A 14,249-nucleotide genomic window follows, 5' to 3' on the forward strand; every position below is an offset into this window, starting at 1 on the left:
GAACATAGGGAAGTAGAAGATATGCTTAATTTGCCCAAGACTGTATTTTATTCTTCTCTGAAACTTCTGAACTCAGCCAAGAGCCTGGAACAAAGTAGAAGGATTTCAATAAACTTTTTTTTTTTTTTTTTTAATGAATTGTATTCCTTAAATAAGGGTCTGGTCTTCACAGAGTAAGGTCTGTAATTCTTGGTAAAAGTAACTAAGAGTTGCCTGGACATTTCTCGATGTAAAATCACCCAAATGTAATATGAATCACCTGTTACCATTGCTTTTCATCTTAATTTTCCAACAGAGTCTACAAATAATTAACACTAGTTAACTGAAGTGTTGTGATTTTATTTCCTGATTTAATCTATGTCAAGTACATTATTAGTGAGAGTTAAAGAGGGGCTCTGGCAAACCTTGAGATAAATCTGAGTTGCACTGGAGCATATGAATAGATAACATTTTCCATGAGTGCTCATTGGAAGTATGGGTGGATGAACTATAAACAAATCATAAGTAGAAATGTACCATAAGAATTCTAAAGGAAAAGTGACATTTAAAAGCAATAGCGCATGTTATGAAATAGGGGCAAAGACTATTCCGATTGGATAACTACATTGGTATTTATCTCTATGCCAAATAACACAGATTTCACAAATACAAAACAACATGCTTAATGTGTGTGTGTATACTAAAAAGATATTCATAGGAACACACAATCTAGTGGAGAAATAGAAAAGAACATGAAGATGTCATGTAAACCCCTCCCACAAAAAAGGGTCCAATGGCCTTAAAAAATACAAGTTGTCTTCAAAGTAGGAGAAAAGGAAAAATCCTACTACTTCCTTCACCCCTGCCACCCTCTTACATCATCAGGAATCATCCCACATTTCTTTTTAACATTAACAACGCAAGTATTGGTTGTAACCCAATGAACTTAAACACAGTGTGGTTTTCTTTTAAAATAAGCCTTTACTGAATATATCAACAAGGTACTGTATAGTGTAGAGTGAAGTTTGTAGTTAACAAAGTGTGTGACATGGTAGGTCTCAGAGGATGTGTAATGAATGCAAAATCTTCCAGCCCCTTGCAGTTCCTTGTAGTGAGGACACACTAAACATAAACCAGAAGCAAATCAACATATGGTTCGAACAATAACAACTCATCGGGATTAACTTTCAGTGAATATATACTGGTCCTAGGAGGGACAGACGGTGGAGACACCTTCACCTTGCCTCAAAAAGGTCATAAATTTTACATCCCATGGTTATCTTTATAAATACCTCGGTGTGTGTTTGTGTGTGTGTGTGCAAGCATGTGTGGGTTTCATACTAGTTTAAAAATTCCTGTTGCGATGGCCTTGCTTTGTGCTCTTCTGATACATGTGCCACTAGAAGAAGAAAAAAATGAAAACTATAGCACAAGAATCCGATTAGTTTGTTATAACAGCAGTATCATACATGTATAAATCTTTCTCCCCACAATCTGTGACAAGCATCCCTTGTTGCCAGCAATTGTCTTTTGTCTTTTGACCCTGCTGAAGAAGAAATCAGAGAAGGATGTAAACAATAGCTTTCTTCATTTGTATTTTGGGGAAAAAAAAAAAAAAAAAAAAAAGGACATCAGGCCAGTTTTGACAAAGACTAAGAACTAGTAGTTTTTGTGTTGTTCTGTTTTTGTATCTCTTTCCCTTTGGGGCACAAGGAAACTGTTCTGCTTTCCCATTAAGCAGGAAAGGTAAATCACGGGCAAAACCATTCTTCTCATGTTCTAATGTCTCCTCATGGTGGGTTTTAAAGAAAAAATGCTATAAACAAAGATGTCAGTGGAAATTAACCACTTCACTGTCAAAAGTTGCACTGGGCCTTCCAGTTGATGTTCTCTGAACTAGGGCAGCCCTAGTAATTTATGTTCAGATTGGATGTCCGGCTGGCTGCACACAGAGCTGGTTCTCCACAGAGGGGAAGTAAGCTGTGATCTTGTGAAATGACGAAGACCATAGTGATTTGCACTGATAGGAAATGGAGCCTCAAAATGAGCTCCGTCATCAATACTTTTGCCAGATTGGTCACATTACAGGTTTTTTTTTTTGTTTTTGTTTTTGTTTTTACTTCAGGGAATGCATCTAACATATTTTCAACAAACATCCAGATATTTAGAAATTGCATTATTTCTAATGGGATAGAATGTTTCCCACTTCTCACACAAGGAAACTAAGCAGGGAAATGCACTTTTGGTCTCTGCTTGTGGTGTCCATTGCGACGAGCTGTTAATGCATTTGACAGTTTTGAGGGAAACACAGAGCCTCTCCCTATTCAAACACATCTCCCCAAACAAATAAGTATTAATGAAAACCATGGGTGTGAATAATGATCAATAATATCTGTGTGATCATGGTTGTGCCTTTTCCTTTAGACTTTCCTCTGCACAGTGATAGTTACCTAGCTCTGAATGTAGCTCTGTATGATCTGATCACCTTGTTTGGTCAAACAGCATCAAGTTCTTTATAAGCCAGTCGGTATGTATGGCTTTGTTTATGGACTTGGTCTGTGACTGATTCAACTGTGACTCCTGACTCATCTCAAAATAAACAATGACAGCAAAGGAGGCTCAATACAGAGCAGATGTATCAGCAAAACACACCACCATGACTGAAAATGCCAGTCAAAGCCCAACCCAACATCGATGGTTGGCTATTCAGCAGTCTTCTTAAGACATACAAAACATTACAAATCCCATGATGTGCTTTCTGTCCTGGTGTAGGCGAGAGCCCTAGCTTATGCTACGACAAGTGGGAGTTTGATCTCAATTTTAGTAGTCTCTGTCACACTGTGTGCAAGATCGAAGTGAAGCCTATAACTACCTTCTATCTCGTCATAATTCTGTGAATCCCATAAGACGTCATAGAAACCCTTCCAACATTGATCTTCTTGGCCCAAAGCAAAAACATTTCAGCTGCCAAATATCGTGCTGGGGGTTATACGCACAATAGAAATACATGAGAATGATTATTTCGTGGATGGAAGAGAAAAAAACCCTCAAAAGTCAAAGTGCCATCATTTGAACATATAGTTTTATCTACACAGCCAAGGGGAAGAGGACAGTGGAAGGGAATTATCCAGTAAAATACACAAAACCCCATGTCATTGTCCTGAATGTTACATGGCTTACTATTACACTGATCACCTTCACAGACTGTCTTGTCCCTTCGCTGTGTGGAATTAGCTTTAAAAAAGCAACAGCCAAAATTCACTAGCTAATAGACTAAAATGGAAACCTAAGTCACTTTAGGATTAATTCAAATTAATTCGTAGCTAATTTCAGCTCAACTGACTGCAGTTTCGATTCTTGCTTCTACAACATTATAACTTGAGTTATATTTGCTGCTTATTGTGAGGGACAAGGGAGATTAAAACATATAAGTTGGGGGTACATTATTAAAGAAAATAAAGCTCTTACTATAAAGAAAAACTTGCATAGCATTTTATACCTAAACTCTTACAAAGAAGACACATCACAGTTCTATTTTGTTAAGAGAGAGAGAGAGAGAGAGAGAGAGAGAAACAAAATGATTGTGACATTAACTTCATAGGTCCCTAAGAAGTGGCCCGTGGTAAAGGAAATATGCAACACAGGGTAAAAATTGACTTTAAAAGGAATTTTTCCAAGGGTGTGTATTTTTTAGATAATGTATGCGATCGATAGCCCTTCTACATCTAAGGGATGAAAAGGAGTAAGTTATACATACTTTGTGAAGATGGGCATTACTTTGAAAATATGTAAGCACAGACATCCCTCCCTTCTCTAAGCCCTCTGCTCTATGTCCCACTCTGCCAAGGTTGGGGGAACAAGCCTGCACTCTGACTTTGTTCATTTCTCGTGTTATCCGGTTAATAAAAGGTAGATTATCCCTCCACAATTCCCAAAGAAGAGGGGCACTCAAGACTGAAAAGGAATAAACGAAAATTCAAAAATGGAATTCAAGTTCAGTCCAAGGTGGAAACTCCGTATTGCTTTAAAATAAAAAAAATAAAAAGCAAACAAACATTATTTCAGCCAGTTTTGATGTATCTTTACAGAATTATTAGCACTGAAAATCAGTATACATTTTATAGTGTGTAAGTATATATGGATATTTGTGCAACCAAGACTGGCATCTAAAATTTTCTTTCAAATTTTAAGCAGAGTGGGGGAAAAAACCAAACAAATGTAGCATAAATAGCTAATTACGAAAATATATGTGAGGTGATTGGAAGACAAATTTGCAAGGGGATAAAGGTATTAATTCAAGCTATTTCAACATGATACTAATACAGTCATTTGATAAAGTAGAGCAGAACCACTGATCACTTGTTTTTGTCTAAATGGTATCGACGGTTTTCAAATATCAACTTTAGTATATTCCAAACACTCATCTCTTGTTGGTCTACATATCATGTTGACATAGCCTCAGTGAATCTACCGAAATAAGTCTCATTATCAAAAATAATTCCATTCAATATAATTCTTCCCGTTATTTTATTAGCCTCTTCTACAAAAGTATTCTAGAATATATCTCTGTTGAATGTGATTCAACCTGACATATAATTTGAATAGTAACACTTGTAAAGGGAGTTTTCTCGCTGGAACATCCTACGTGTCCCTGCAGATGACCGAAATCACACTCAAGTCTCTAACTCTGTTATCGCATAGGGCCAGGGGAGCATGAGGAGTGATTTTTTAAGCTCCCAATCAGAAAGCCAACCCCTCCCCCACCCCTGGGGTTTGAAGTTCTTTTCCAAACGTGTCGATTTCTGGGTTTTGCCAAGTTGGGTTAACTTATCTTACGGGAACGGGCTTCCTCGTGATGCTTTCTATACATTTCCTGCTCTGGGTCAAATCGGGGTAACTACCTCCTTTCTTGTATTTCGAAATGTTATACTTTTCTTCCAGGTCAGGAAGTGCAGAAATAGCACGGAGGTATCTGGGCCATTTCTTGTTTTACCCACATTATTTAGCCTGCCCTGATGAGGCCACTGTAATCTGCCCTCTCATCTGACCACCGACCGTAAGAAGGGAATTTATTCTGACAGCTTCTACGGCAAAATGGGTAGTGTGCATCATGAGGAAGAATCACTCCTTCTTTTGCCTTGGCATTGGGTTCTCATTGTACAACCCTGTACAGTACTTCAGCAACTATTTTTTTTTAAGATTTAAAAAGCAAAGAGTTACAAAACTGTTTGTAATTAACTTGAAATAGAAAAGATAGCACTTTTTTTTTTAAATCCCATTATATAGTACACCGTATAAATTACAGAGTATTCAAATGCACAAATGCATCTGGGTAACATTTATCAAATGTAATTCGCGTGTCTCTATGTGCACACACGTGTGTGTTCTCGGGAGTCCTAGTGTCCGCCTTCCTGACGCCGGGCCCCTGGCCGTCACGTGTGGCAGTGCTCCAGGTCTGGCACACTGCTGTTGCAGTATCGCATGTTGTTGGAGATATGACAGTCTGTATAATTAATGCCCCCATTCGGGGTGTAAATGGGCTGCAGTCTGAAATCTCCTTTAAGGAGCTGATCGTTATTTAAGGAGACGATCTGAAAGCTGGTCTCTGTCATCTCCAGGATGGAATTGTCCTTCTTGGTGCCGGCCTCACAATAGTCATCTTTCCGCCGGCCTCGGTTGTACTTCCACTTCTGGGACGTGTAGCGCCCCTTTTTGTGCATGTGCCAGCAAAAGACACTCAGCAAGACCACGAGCACAAATATCACGGCGCCCCCGATCAGGCCCGCCAGCAGAAAAGGGGAGCCCATGCTGTGGGACGTCGTCTGCTCGTGGCTGGAGGCCGTGTTGCTGCCATTGTTCAAATAGGAGGCGTGCGTGGTGGCCTCGGAACAAACGGTATCTTCCACCGCTCGGTAGTTAAAAGCATCCAGTGGCACTAGGCAAATCCGATAGGTGGATCTGGGCTCCAAGTTCACCAGGCTCAAGTGCTGCTTCTCGCCGCTGACGATGCGTTCCTGAACGATGCCCCCTACTAAGCTGTGGCCCATTTTCACCCACGTGAGTTTGTACGCCATCACCGTGAAGAGGGACAGCCAGCTGACTTGAATGGACGTGTCATTCACGAAATGGACAGACAGTTGGATCCGTTCGGAAACAGGCGGGGTCACTCTTTCCCTGCCATCCCAGGCCGGGACGGTGGGCAGCCTGGCTGTGGTGGGAGTCTGCGGTGTGTGGCTCCGGCCGGGGGTCGGGACAGACAGCGTGGGGGGCTGAGTCGTCGGGGGGGCCGTACTCGGGGCCGGGGTAAAGACGGGCAGCCCAGGGGTCGTGGTGGGGCACGACAACAGATTCATATTCAGCTCCCTGACAGCCATGCCCCGGACTTGCTCAGGCCCTTGGCACATGAAACCTCGCACGTTGAGAGAGGAGGGGATGTACTTGAGCCACTCCGTGACCCACTTAATGCTGCAGTCGCAGAACCAGGGGTTATTCCGAGCCGTGAGCTGCTTCAGGTTGGCGAGGTTATCGAAGACCCCCTGGGTCAACATGCGCAGCTGGTTGTTGGATATATCCAGCCGTTCCAGCTTGCGCAGGTTTGAGAAGGCCGTCAGAGGGATGTGGTTGATCTGGTTGTCCTGCAGGTAGAGCCTGATCAGATGTGTACCGGGGAGATCGGGGGGCGGGTGGGAGAGGGAATTCCGAACAATGGAGAACTCCTTGAGCTTGGTGAGATGGCTGAAGGTGCCGTCGGCGATGCCCTTGTTGGTCAGGAGGTTGCCGTCCACGATCAGACGCTCTAAGCTCGTGAGGTTCTGAAAGGCCATGTCCGATATGATGGCAATTCGATTTTCGTCCACTCGCAGCTCTTGCAAATCCACAGGAAGCCCCACAGGCACACTGCTCAGGTGATTCTTGGACAGAAACAACAGTTTGAGGCTGATGGCCTCCCGGAAGGCCCCGTCTTCCACCCCCACTGTGGATATCGAGTTGTCATCCAGGTGAAGCTCCTCGAGCTTCAAGAGCTGGGCAAGAGCAGCCCGGGAAATGGTCTGAATGTTGTTTTCCTGCAAATGGAGAACTCGGACGTTCTTGGGAAGGTTCATGGGGAATTCATCCAGCTGGTTGCCATAAAGGTAGACCGTGTGCACCGACCGTACGTTGTGCAGTTCCGCAGGAAATCCAGCATTATTAATTTGGTTGTTGTGGAGGTAGAGTACGGTTACGCCCTCCGGGATCCCAAGAGGCACTGAGGTCAAGCTTCGCTCATTACAGTAGACAAAGTTCCTATCGCAGCGGCACACGCTAGGGCATGCCAAGATTTTTGACACTTGTGAGTAGAGCCCCAGGGAAATGAGAAGCCAAGATTTCAGGAAAAAAGCCCCATGGCTGGGCCACTGTGTGGTCTGCAGGCCCATTTCTGAAGTACAGAAACAAAATACAAGGTGGTGGGGAAAGTAAAAAGGAAGAAAAAAAAATATATATATATATAGCAAAACCAAAATGACTAGATGGGGTTCTGTTAAAGTCCAGAACTCCAAGTGGAGGAAAAGTCTCGAAGGCCTGCGGTAAAAGAATTCTCCTGTGGTCTCTGGTCTTATCAGCCTGTGTTGCCTTCTTTGTTACTGTCCTCCATGTGCAAAAATAATAATAATAATTATAACAATAATAATAATAATAATTTCAATAGGGAGAATTTTCCACACAGGCGATGAGTGAAGCCAAGTTATCAGCGGTCAACAGGGACCCAACGAGGCAGGCAGAACTAGAACTCCCTTCTCGTGCTGGAGATCAGGTCAGCGTTGATGAGACTCTGAACTTCTTGGTTAAGCTCAATCTGCAATCTGTTGTAGGAAAGTAAAGAGAAAAAAGTCATTTAAGGGGAGAGTAATGGATGAAGTGCTGACCTGACTCTATGTCCTTCAAGAACAATGTTATCTGACAAATAACACCAGAGACAAGGGAGCTGACATTAAGTGATGTTTTAAGGAACAATAATTTAGTTGAAAAGGTACTGAGAAAGGATCATGATTTGATTATCATATATTCATTCAAAAGAAAACCAGACAGTTCCCCCTCACCATCAGTGAGTGTACTGTGAATTTTACATCCCAATCAGTATATTCTCTTAAATATCTATTCGCGTATCCAATAGAAAAGCCCACCAGACACACTGTTGAACCCACTGAATCAATAACGATGATCACCTACAAATCTGACTGGCCACACCTTGTTTCAAGATGAAATGACTGACTGACTAATACAACTGGAGGAGAAAAAAATGGGAAGTCCTTTCTAGTTATAAATAAACAAATGCAAGATAGGGGCTGATAAAGTTGTTTAAAAAGATGAGTCCATTTGGTATGATGCTAAGCGAAAATAAGTGGGAGAGAGAAAGACAAATACCGTATGATTTCATTCAGATGTGGAATTTAAGAAACAAAACAGAAGAACATAGGAGAAGGGAAGGAAAAATAAAATAAGAGGAAAATTGAGAGAGAGGCAAACTGTAAGAAACTCTTAATTATAGGGAACAAACCAAGGGTCGCTGGAGGGGAAGAGTTGGGGGGGACAGGGTAACTGGGTAATGGGCATTAAGGAGAGCATATGATGGAATGAGCACTGGGTGTGATATGCAACTGATGAATCACTAAATTCTACCTCTGAAACGAATAAAAATAAATTCAATTAAAAAAAAAAAGATGTGTCCTTTTGATCTGATCCTGCAAGGGAGATGAATAAATGTAATGCAGAGGAGCACGCATGAAGGCAGAGAGACGATTTCTCTTTTCTTCCCCACTTTCCCCTCTTCACATCTTTGTCTTTCTCCAAAATAGCTTATGCTCGAGTTACCAAGAACGACGAAACTCCAGTCCATGATACATTTCTATTGATTCCTTCTTTCCGGGTTTCCAGGTACAGATGAGATCACCATTGTGATCTCGTTGAGAACTGCCAAGCTCATGATTGGGAATAAGTTATTTTTCAACATCACCACCTTCCTCCCATCCGTGAGGATTTTTTTTTCCTGCTTTTAAAGAAGGACCTTCAGCTGACTTTGAAATGACAGAGGACCCAGTTGAGGAAGTAAAGGCAATCCACAGATAGTAATCATGCCTTCATGCTCTACAACATGTTCTATCTGTTTTTAGATCAGAGAGGTAAAGCAGTTAATTGAAAGGTGCCAGATTTGATTTCCTTACAAAATAAGCTAACATGACAGGACATGGCAAGCTATGAATTTCTTAATTCTCACCAACAGACAAAAACTAAAACAACTTATATATCTAGAGCACGGAGGAAGTATTTGAAATTGTTTCCTCAGCTATCCTTAGAAATATAATTAAAAAAAGAAAACAAAGCATTGTAAATGCTATTTAAGTGTCAAGGATATTGTAAATTTGTTCCACGACTTAAAAAAAAAAATTGCGAACCACCTAAAAAAAATGCCTCTGATGACCTGAAACAGTAAAATTCATGTTTTATTGTTCAGAGACCTCAAAAAGGGGAGAGGAGAGATAGGGAATCTTTCTCCAGGCAAACCAGATTGAGATATGATACTTTTAATTTGTTAAAACTTACAAATATACGTTTTACTACTAGACAGGAGCCTTCCCCCCACCCCAGCAAAAACCCTCCTATCTGCTTAAAGAATGATTTATAATACAACCGGGATAGAATAGGAAAAATGAGTTTAGTGTCATCAGCCTGATGTCATCCTTAGCACAGATTTCAAATTTTTAGACCATCTCAGTGTTCCCTAATAGTTTGATTTTCAAGGGTGATCCTGGTCCAGTAGCCTGAGCTTGAGCTGGGAAGTTGTTGGAAAGTAGCAAGAACCTAGGGTGTCCTGTTAAAATTTGAGAGTCATTGCCCTAAACACAGTAACATCTTATTTAATCATTCAAACGTTTTCATTTATTCAATACAAAACAAATTCAAGAGCATGTCAAAGGACTCAAGTAAGAGTAAAAGCATACTGATCCCTTTTGTCCCTAGAAGATAGTCTCAAATTACATCTTACACATAAATGACATCTTGTAGGTGGAGTAGGGGAATGACTATAACATACACTTGGCCTCAACAGACCCTTGGAAATCTATGTCTGAATGACAAGCACTAATGCTCAGTAGGAGTGCAAAAGTTATTTGTAATCATGAGATCCCACTTTATGAAGCAGGATTTACTTAAGAACAAACATTTGTTTGGTGCTATTAGCATTTACTCTTCATAGGAGGTAGGAAAGAGAGACCGGAAGAATGGAACCCAACACAGTTTTGAGTATTCCGCAGGAATCTTCCACATGCAATAGTAACACACAATAAATAGACTTTCCTAAGAGAGAAAAACAGCTGCTCCAGGGCTCTAAGTTCCTAAATAAAAAGGATAGATGTTTCTTGACTGTGTTTACAAGCCAAGTATTAAGGCCTTGGAAACAATGAGCCAATACTTGAGGATGACAGAAATTACTTAGAAAGTTCATCAACCAGAAATCTCAAAGCAATAATTACTGGGAGCTAACAAAGCACTCAGGTTTTGGGACCTGGAGACTATCATTGCTTCCCAATGGCACATTTTCCACTTGCCTGTGCTGTGTCTTTGTTAGGAGGAGGAAAGCCCCATCAGCCAGTCCTTTGCCCCAGGCCTTGCTCTCTAGCCGAGGTACTGGACTTATGAGTGCTTCTTTCGTAATTATGTAAGAAGAGGATGTTGTCCTGAAGAAATCCTCTAATGCGATTACATGGGGCAAACTGTCACTGTTTATCCACCTTAACAGAAGAAAAGTCTCATCGAGATTACAATGTGTTGATCAGCTATGACAAGCTCAATTCTGAATTGGAAACAAACTCTTGTTGTTTTGTTGTTGTTGTTGTTTTTGAGCTTCTTGAAAGTCCCACAAAATTAGAGCAAATAGCAAATCTGTTGTAATCCTTGGATCAATGGTAGCCTAAATATGTCAGCCAATATACAGTATCTTTGTTGAAATTAGTACAAGTGGAAAATTACAAACACGTAGGCAATAATAACATTGTTTTTTTCATTTAAATACGCTAAAATTTCCTCTATATTTTCAGTGCTAATTCCTACTGCATCCTAAGAGCAGTAATCCTTTCAGATTTTAAGTGGGAGACTCTGTTCATAGAGAAAATAGTACAGTATAATAGTCAAAAGCACAGCCCCCGAGTTCTCATCCCACCTCTGACACAGAGTAGCCGCAGGATTTTGACCTTTTACGCCTTCCTTTCCTCACCTGAAAAATGAAGATGAAAATAGTTCCTAACTCATAGTATTCTGGAGAGAATTGAATAGGATAGTATTTGTGGAAAGCCTTCATGATGCCTGACTCACGCAAGAACATAATAAACTGTGATTCTCTACCTAATTATTATGATTTACGTAGTCCAAAGAGGTAAACTCCGATGTATACAGCAAAATAAAACCACCTTGAACCTACCAAGTTCTATGTATTGTAATATACTCCAGAATTTCTCAACCTCAGTGCTACTGGCATTTTGGGCTGGATAATTCTGTATGGGGCTCCCATGAGCATCCAAAAATATTTCCAGGGACACCTGGGTGACTCATTGGTTGTGTCTCTGCCTTCGGCTCAGGGCATGATCCCAGGTCTGGGTATGGAGTCCTGCATGGGGCTCCATGTGAAGAGCCCACTTCTCCCTCTGCCTATGTCTCAGCTTCTCTCTCTGTGTCTCTCATGAATACATAAATAAAATCTTTAAAAACAAAAACGTTTCCAGACACTGTCATGGGCATGTCCCTTGGGATCACAAAATCGCCCCCAGTTATGAACCACTGACCCACACCATCTTATAAGTACCTTAGAAGGTTAGCATTATTATTCTAATTTTGTAGAAGAAATCGAACATAGGTTTCTAAAAAACAGAACCTAAAAGTACTTCTTGCCATGGACACCAAAAAAGCATGAAAATGTAACATGCTTTTATTCAAGCAATATTTATTGGGCACTAAAATGAGGATACAGTCTGAGGCAGAGCTGATATGGATTTTGGCTTCACTGGCTTGACCAGTCAGTGAAGGGAGAGAAATGGAAGCATGGAATTACGTTACTATGTAAAGAGTTCTAAGCTTAACGTATCTGAGAATTACAGTAGTGCGTAAAGAGCTCTAACCTACCTAGTCCCTGGGGTATCAGGAAAAACACTGCAGGACAAAGATTGTCCCTCTGATGATCTGAAGGCTAAGAAGGTGCAAGCAAGAGAAGAGATTCCAGAAGTGTTGCACCTGGACCCAAGCTGGTGATAATAAAGATCAGGAGGTGAAACTCAGCTCCACTGAGAGAAGAAATAAAACTTGGACAGCACAGCACATTCCCCCAAATCTGCCCGCTTCCCACGTCAGGGAGTCCTGTTTCCAGAAGGTAATAAACAAACCCATGTTTCAAGTTCACTAGCCATTTCCATTTACAAGTCGCTAAATATTGGGAATAAAAGATTTTGCTTTACAAGATGATTTCAAATATTGAGAGCAAAAGTTGCCCCCTCCCCTTTTCCTATTTGTTTGAATACGGCACTGAGTACGCTTCCTTTCCAGGAAGCTAGAGATTATGAAGAACGGTTTCATGGAAGGTGCTAAGGAAAAACAGGAATTTTCACTGAAAGTAGAAAACACAGTTTCAAAAGGTTGAGTATAAATCAACACGGAACAAATGCTCTTTGGAGACACCAAGAACCTGGCCCTGCCGGTCTGTGAAAGCTGCCTGTAAGCAGCAGTTACTCAGACTACTTTACCCTAATTTAACTCTTTTCATAGGAACTGAGACTCAAAGCACATAAATCATGTAAAAGCTTTCAGCAAAGTGTTTCTCTCGCAGTGCTGCCTAAGAAGAATTTTTTAAAAAATTAATTCCAGGAGCCTGTATTCCAGGAGCGCTTAATAAACTCAGACTATAAAAATCATAGTACAGAAAAGAAGAATTGTCAATAAGCACTGCCGATTGCATAATATAATGACACCAGGACAGACCTAATAAAATCTTAATGGTCTCAGCATTGGCTGGACTGTGACAAGACAGCACAGCGCATGAAATGCTACGAATGAGAAAGCCAACCTGAAGAGGAAATCTCTACGTAAAGTTTCCCTGGGTACCTGGGACTTAGCACTTCTGGAGTTAGACAATTTGTGCTTAAAATCAGACACGCAGGTGCAGAATTCAGAGGTCCTACTACACTACAAATGTCTCTGTTACAATCTGGAAACACTAAAACAATTTATAGATCTTGTGCACATTTCCACATTCCTGAAGATAGGTTATAAATACTGTTCTTACAACAGTCAGGAGAGTTCTATAGTTAGCTGGCCAAGATGTGGGGATTAGCAGAGGAATTTGGGGAAAAATAAAACAATAGTCAGCCCCTCACTTGAAATCATTTTTCCATCTCATTCGTTGACCCTCAACCAAACCCCTTGAAGTTTCTCATTAGACAAATATTTTTCTTTGCTAAAACAAAGAGAATGAAAGAAGGGAAGAGGGAGAAAAGGAGGAAAAGAGGGAAGGGAAGAAGGGAAACACTTTATATAAACGGTTGACAATTTCCTGGCTCCAGTCAGTCTAGAATTGAAAACATTAAAATTGGACCAAAAAAAAAAAAATTAAAAAGGAGCTATTCTCCTGGCAAACATAAAATTCTCTAACACATTTGAAGAGTTGTTCCCACATGGTTTCCAGTGTAGTTGGTTCATATAATAAGTTTAGAACAAGCAAACAATGTCAAAAACTCAAGAGCATAAACTTTGAGGACATATTCATTACTGTCACTGGCTGTTCTTCATCCACTAGGGAGCTGCCACTGACCGACCATTCTTTGGTTCCATTAAAATCTGCGTATCTGGAGGCAAGACTGGGACTTCATGGTTTTTAAACTCAGTGGTGAGCAGACATGCAGAGAGAAGAATTTTCTTGAGACAACACTGATAGGATTAAAGAAAAGAAATAAGTCTACACAGTGCATAAAGGATGGGTCCCCTTCAGCCCATATCTATATGCTTTTCAACCAATTTCCAAAAGAGAGTTCACTTATTTAGACATCCGTTCACTTGGTCAAACAAACATATACTGAACAGCGCATGTTTCAGGCATAGAAAATAGTGGGTTTCCTTGGCTTTTATCTCTGAGAGAGACTTTTTCCCATCATCTGATTCAGAGATTCTCCAACCCCAAAGGTCATCAAAAACACTAGGGGAAGATGAAAAAAGAGGGTTTCTAGGCGCCACCCTGCATACAGAGTTTTGGTTTG

At 40.8% G+C, this 14,249-nt stretch overlaps 1 protein-coding gene across 4 annotated transcripts in view; it reads right to left on the bottom strand.

The window, feature by feature from the left end:
- Positions 1–318: 318 nt before the first annotated feature.
- FLRT2 (fibronectin leucine rich transmembrane protein 2) overlaps positions 319–14,249 on the bottom strand; it is a 98,910-nt gene continuing 84,979 nt past the window's right edge. For all 4 annotated transcript variants that reach the window (XM_055304028.1, XM_055304031.1, XM_055304029.1 and 1 more), the window contains one exon: positions 319–7,820. In XM_055304028.1, the coding sequence (XP_055160003.1) occupies positions 5,412–7,394 (1,983 nt within the window). In that variant the 5' untranslated portion in view covers positions 7,395–7,820 and the 3' untranslated portion in view covers positions 319–5,411. The remainder of the gene's footprint in view (positions 7,821–14,249) is intronic.

The sequence above is a fragment of the Nyctereutes procyonoides genome, unplaced genomic scaffold (assembly GCF_905146905.1).
Source record: "Nyctereutes procyonoides isolate TBG_1078 unplaced genomic scaffold, NYPRO_anot_genome, whole genome shotgun sequence".
NCBI lineage: Eukaryota > Metazoa > Chordata > Mammalia > Carnivora > Canidae > Nyctereutes > Nyctereutes procyonoides.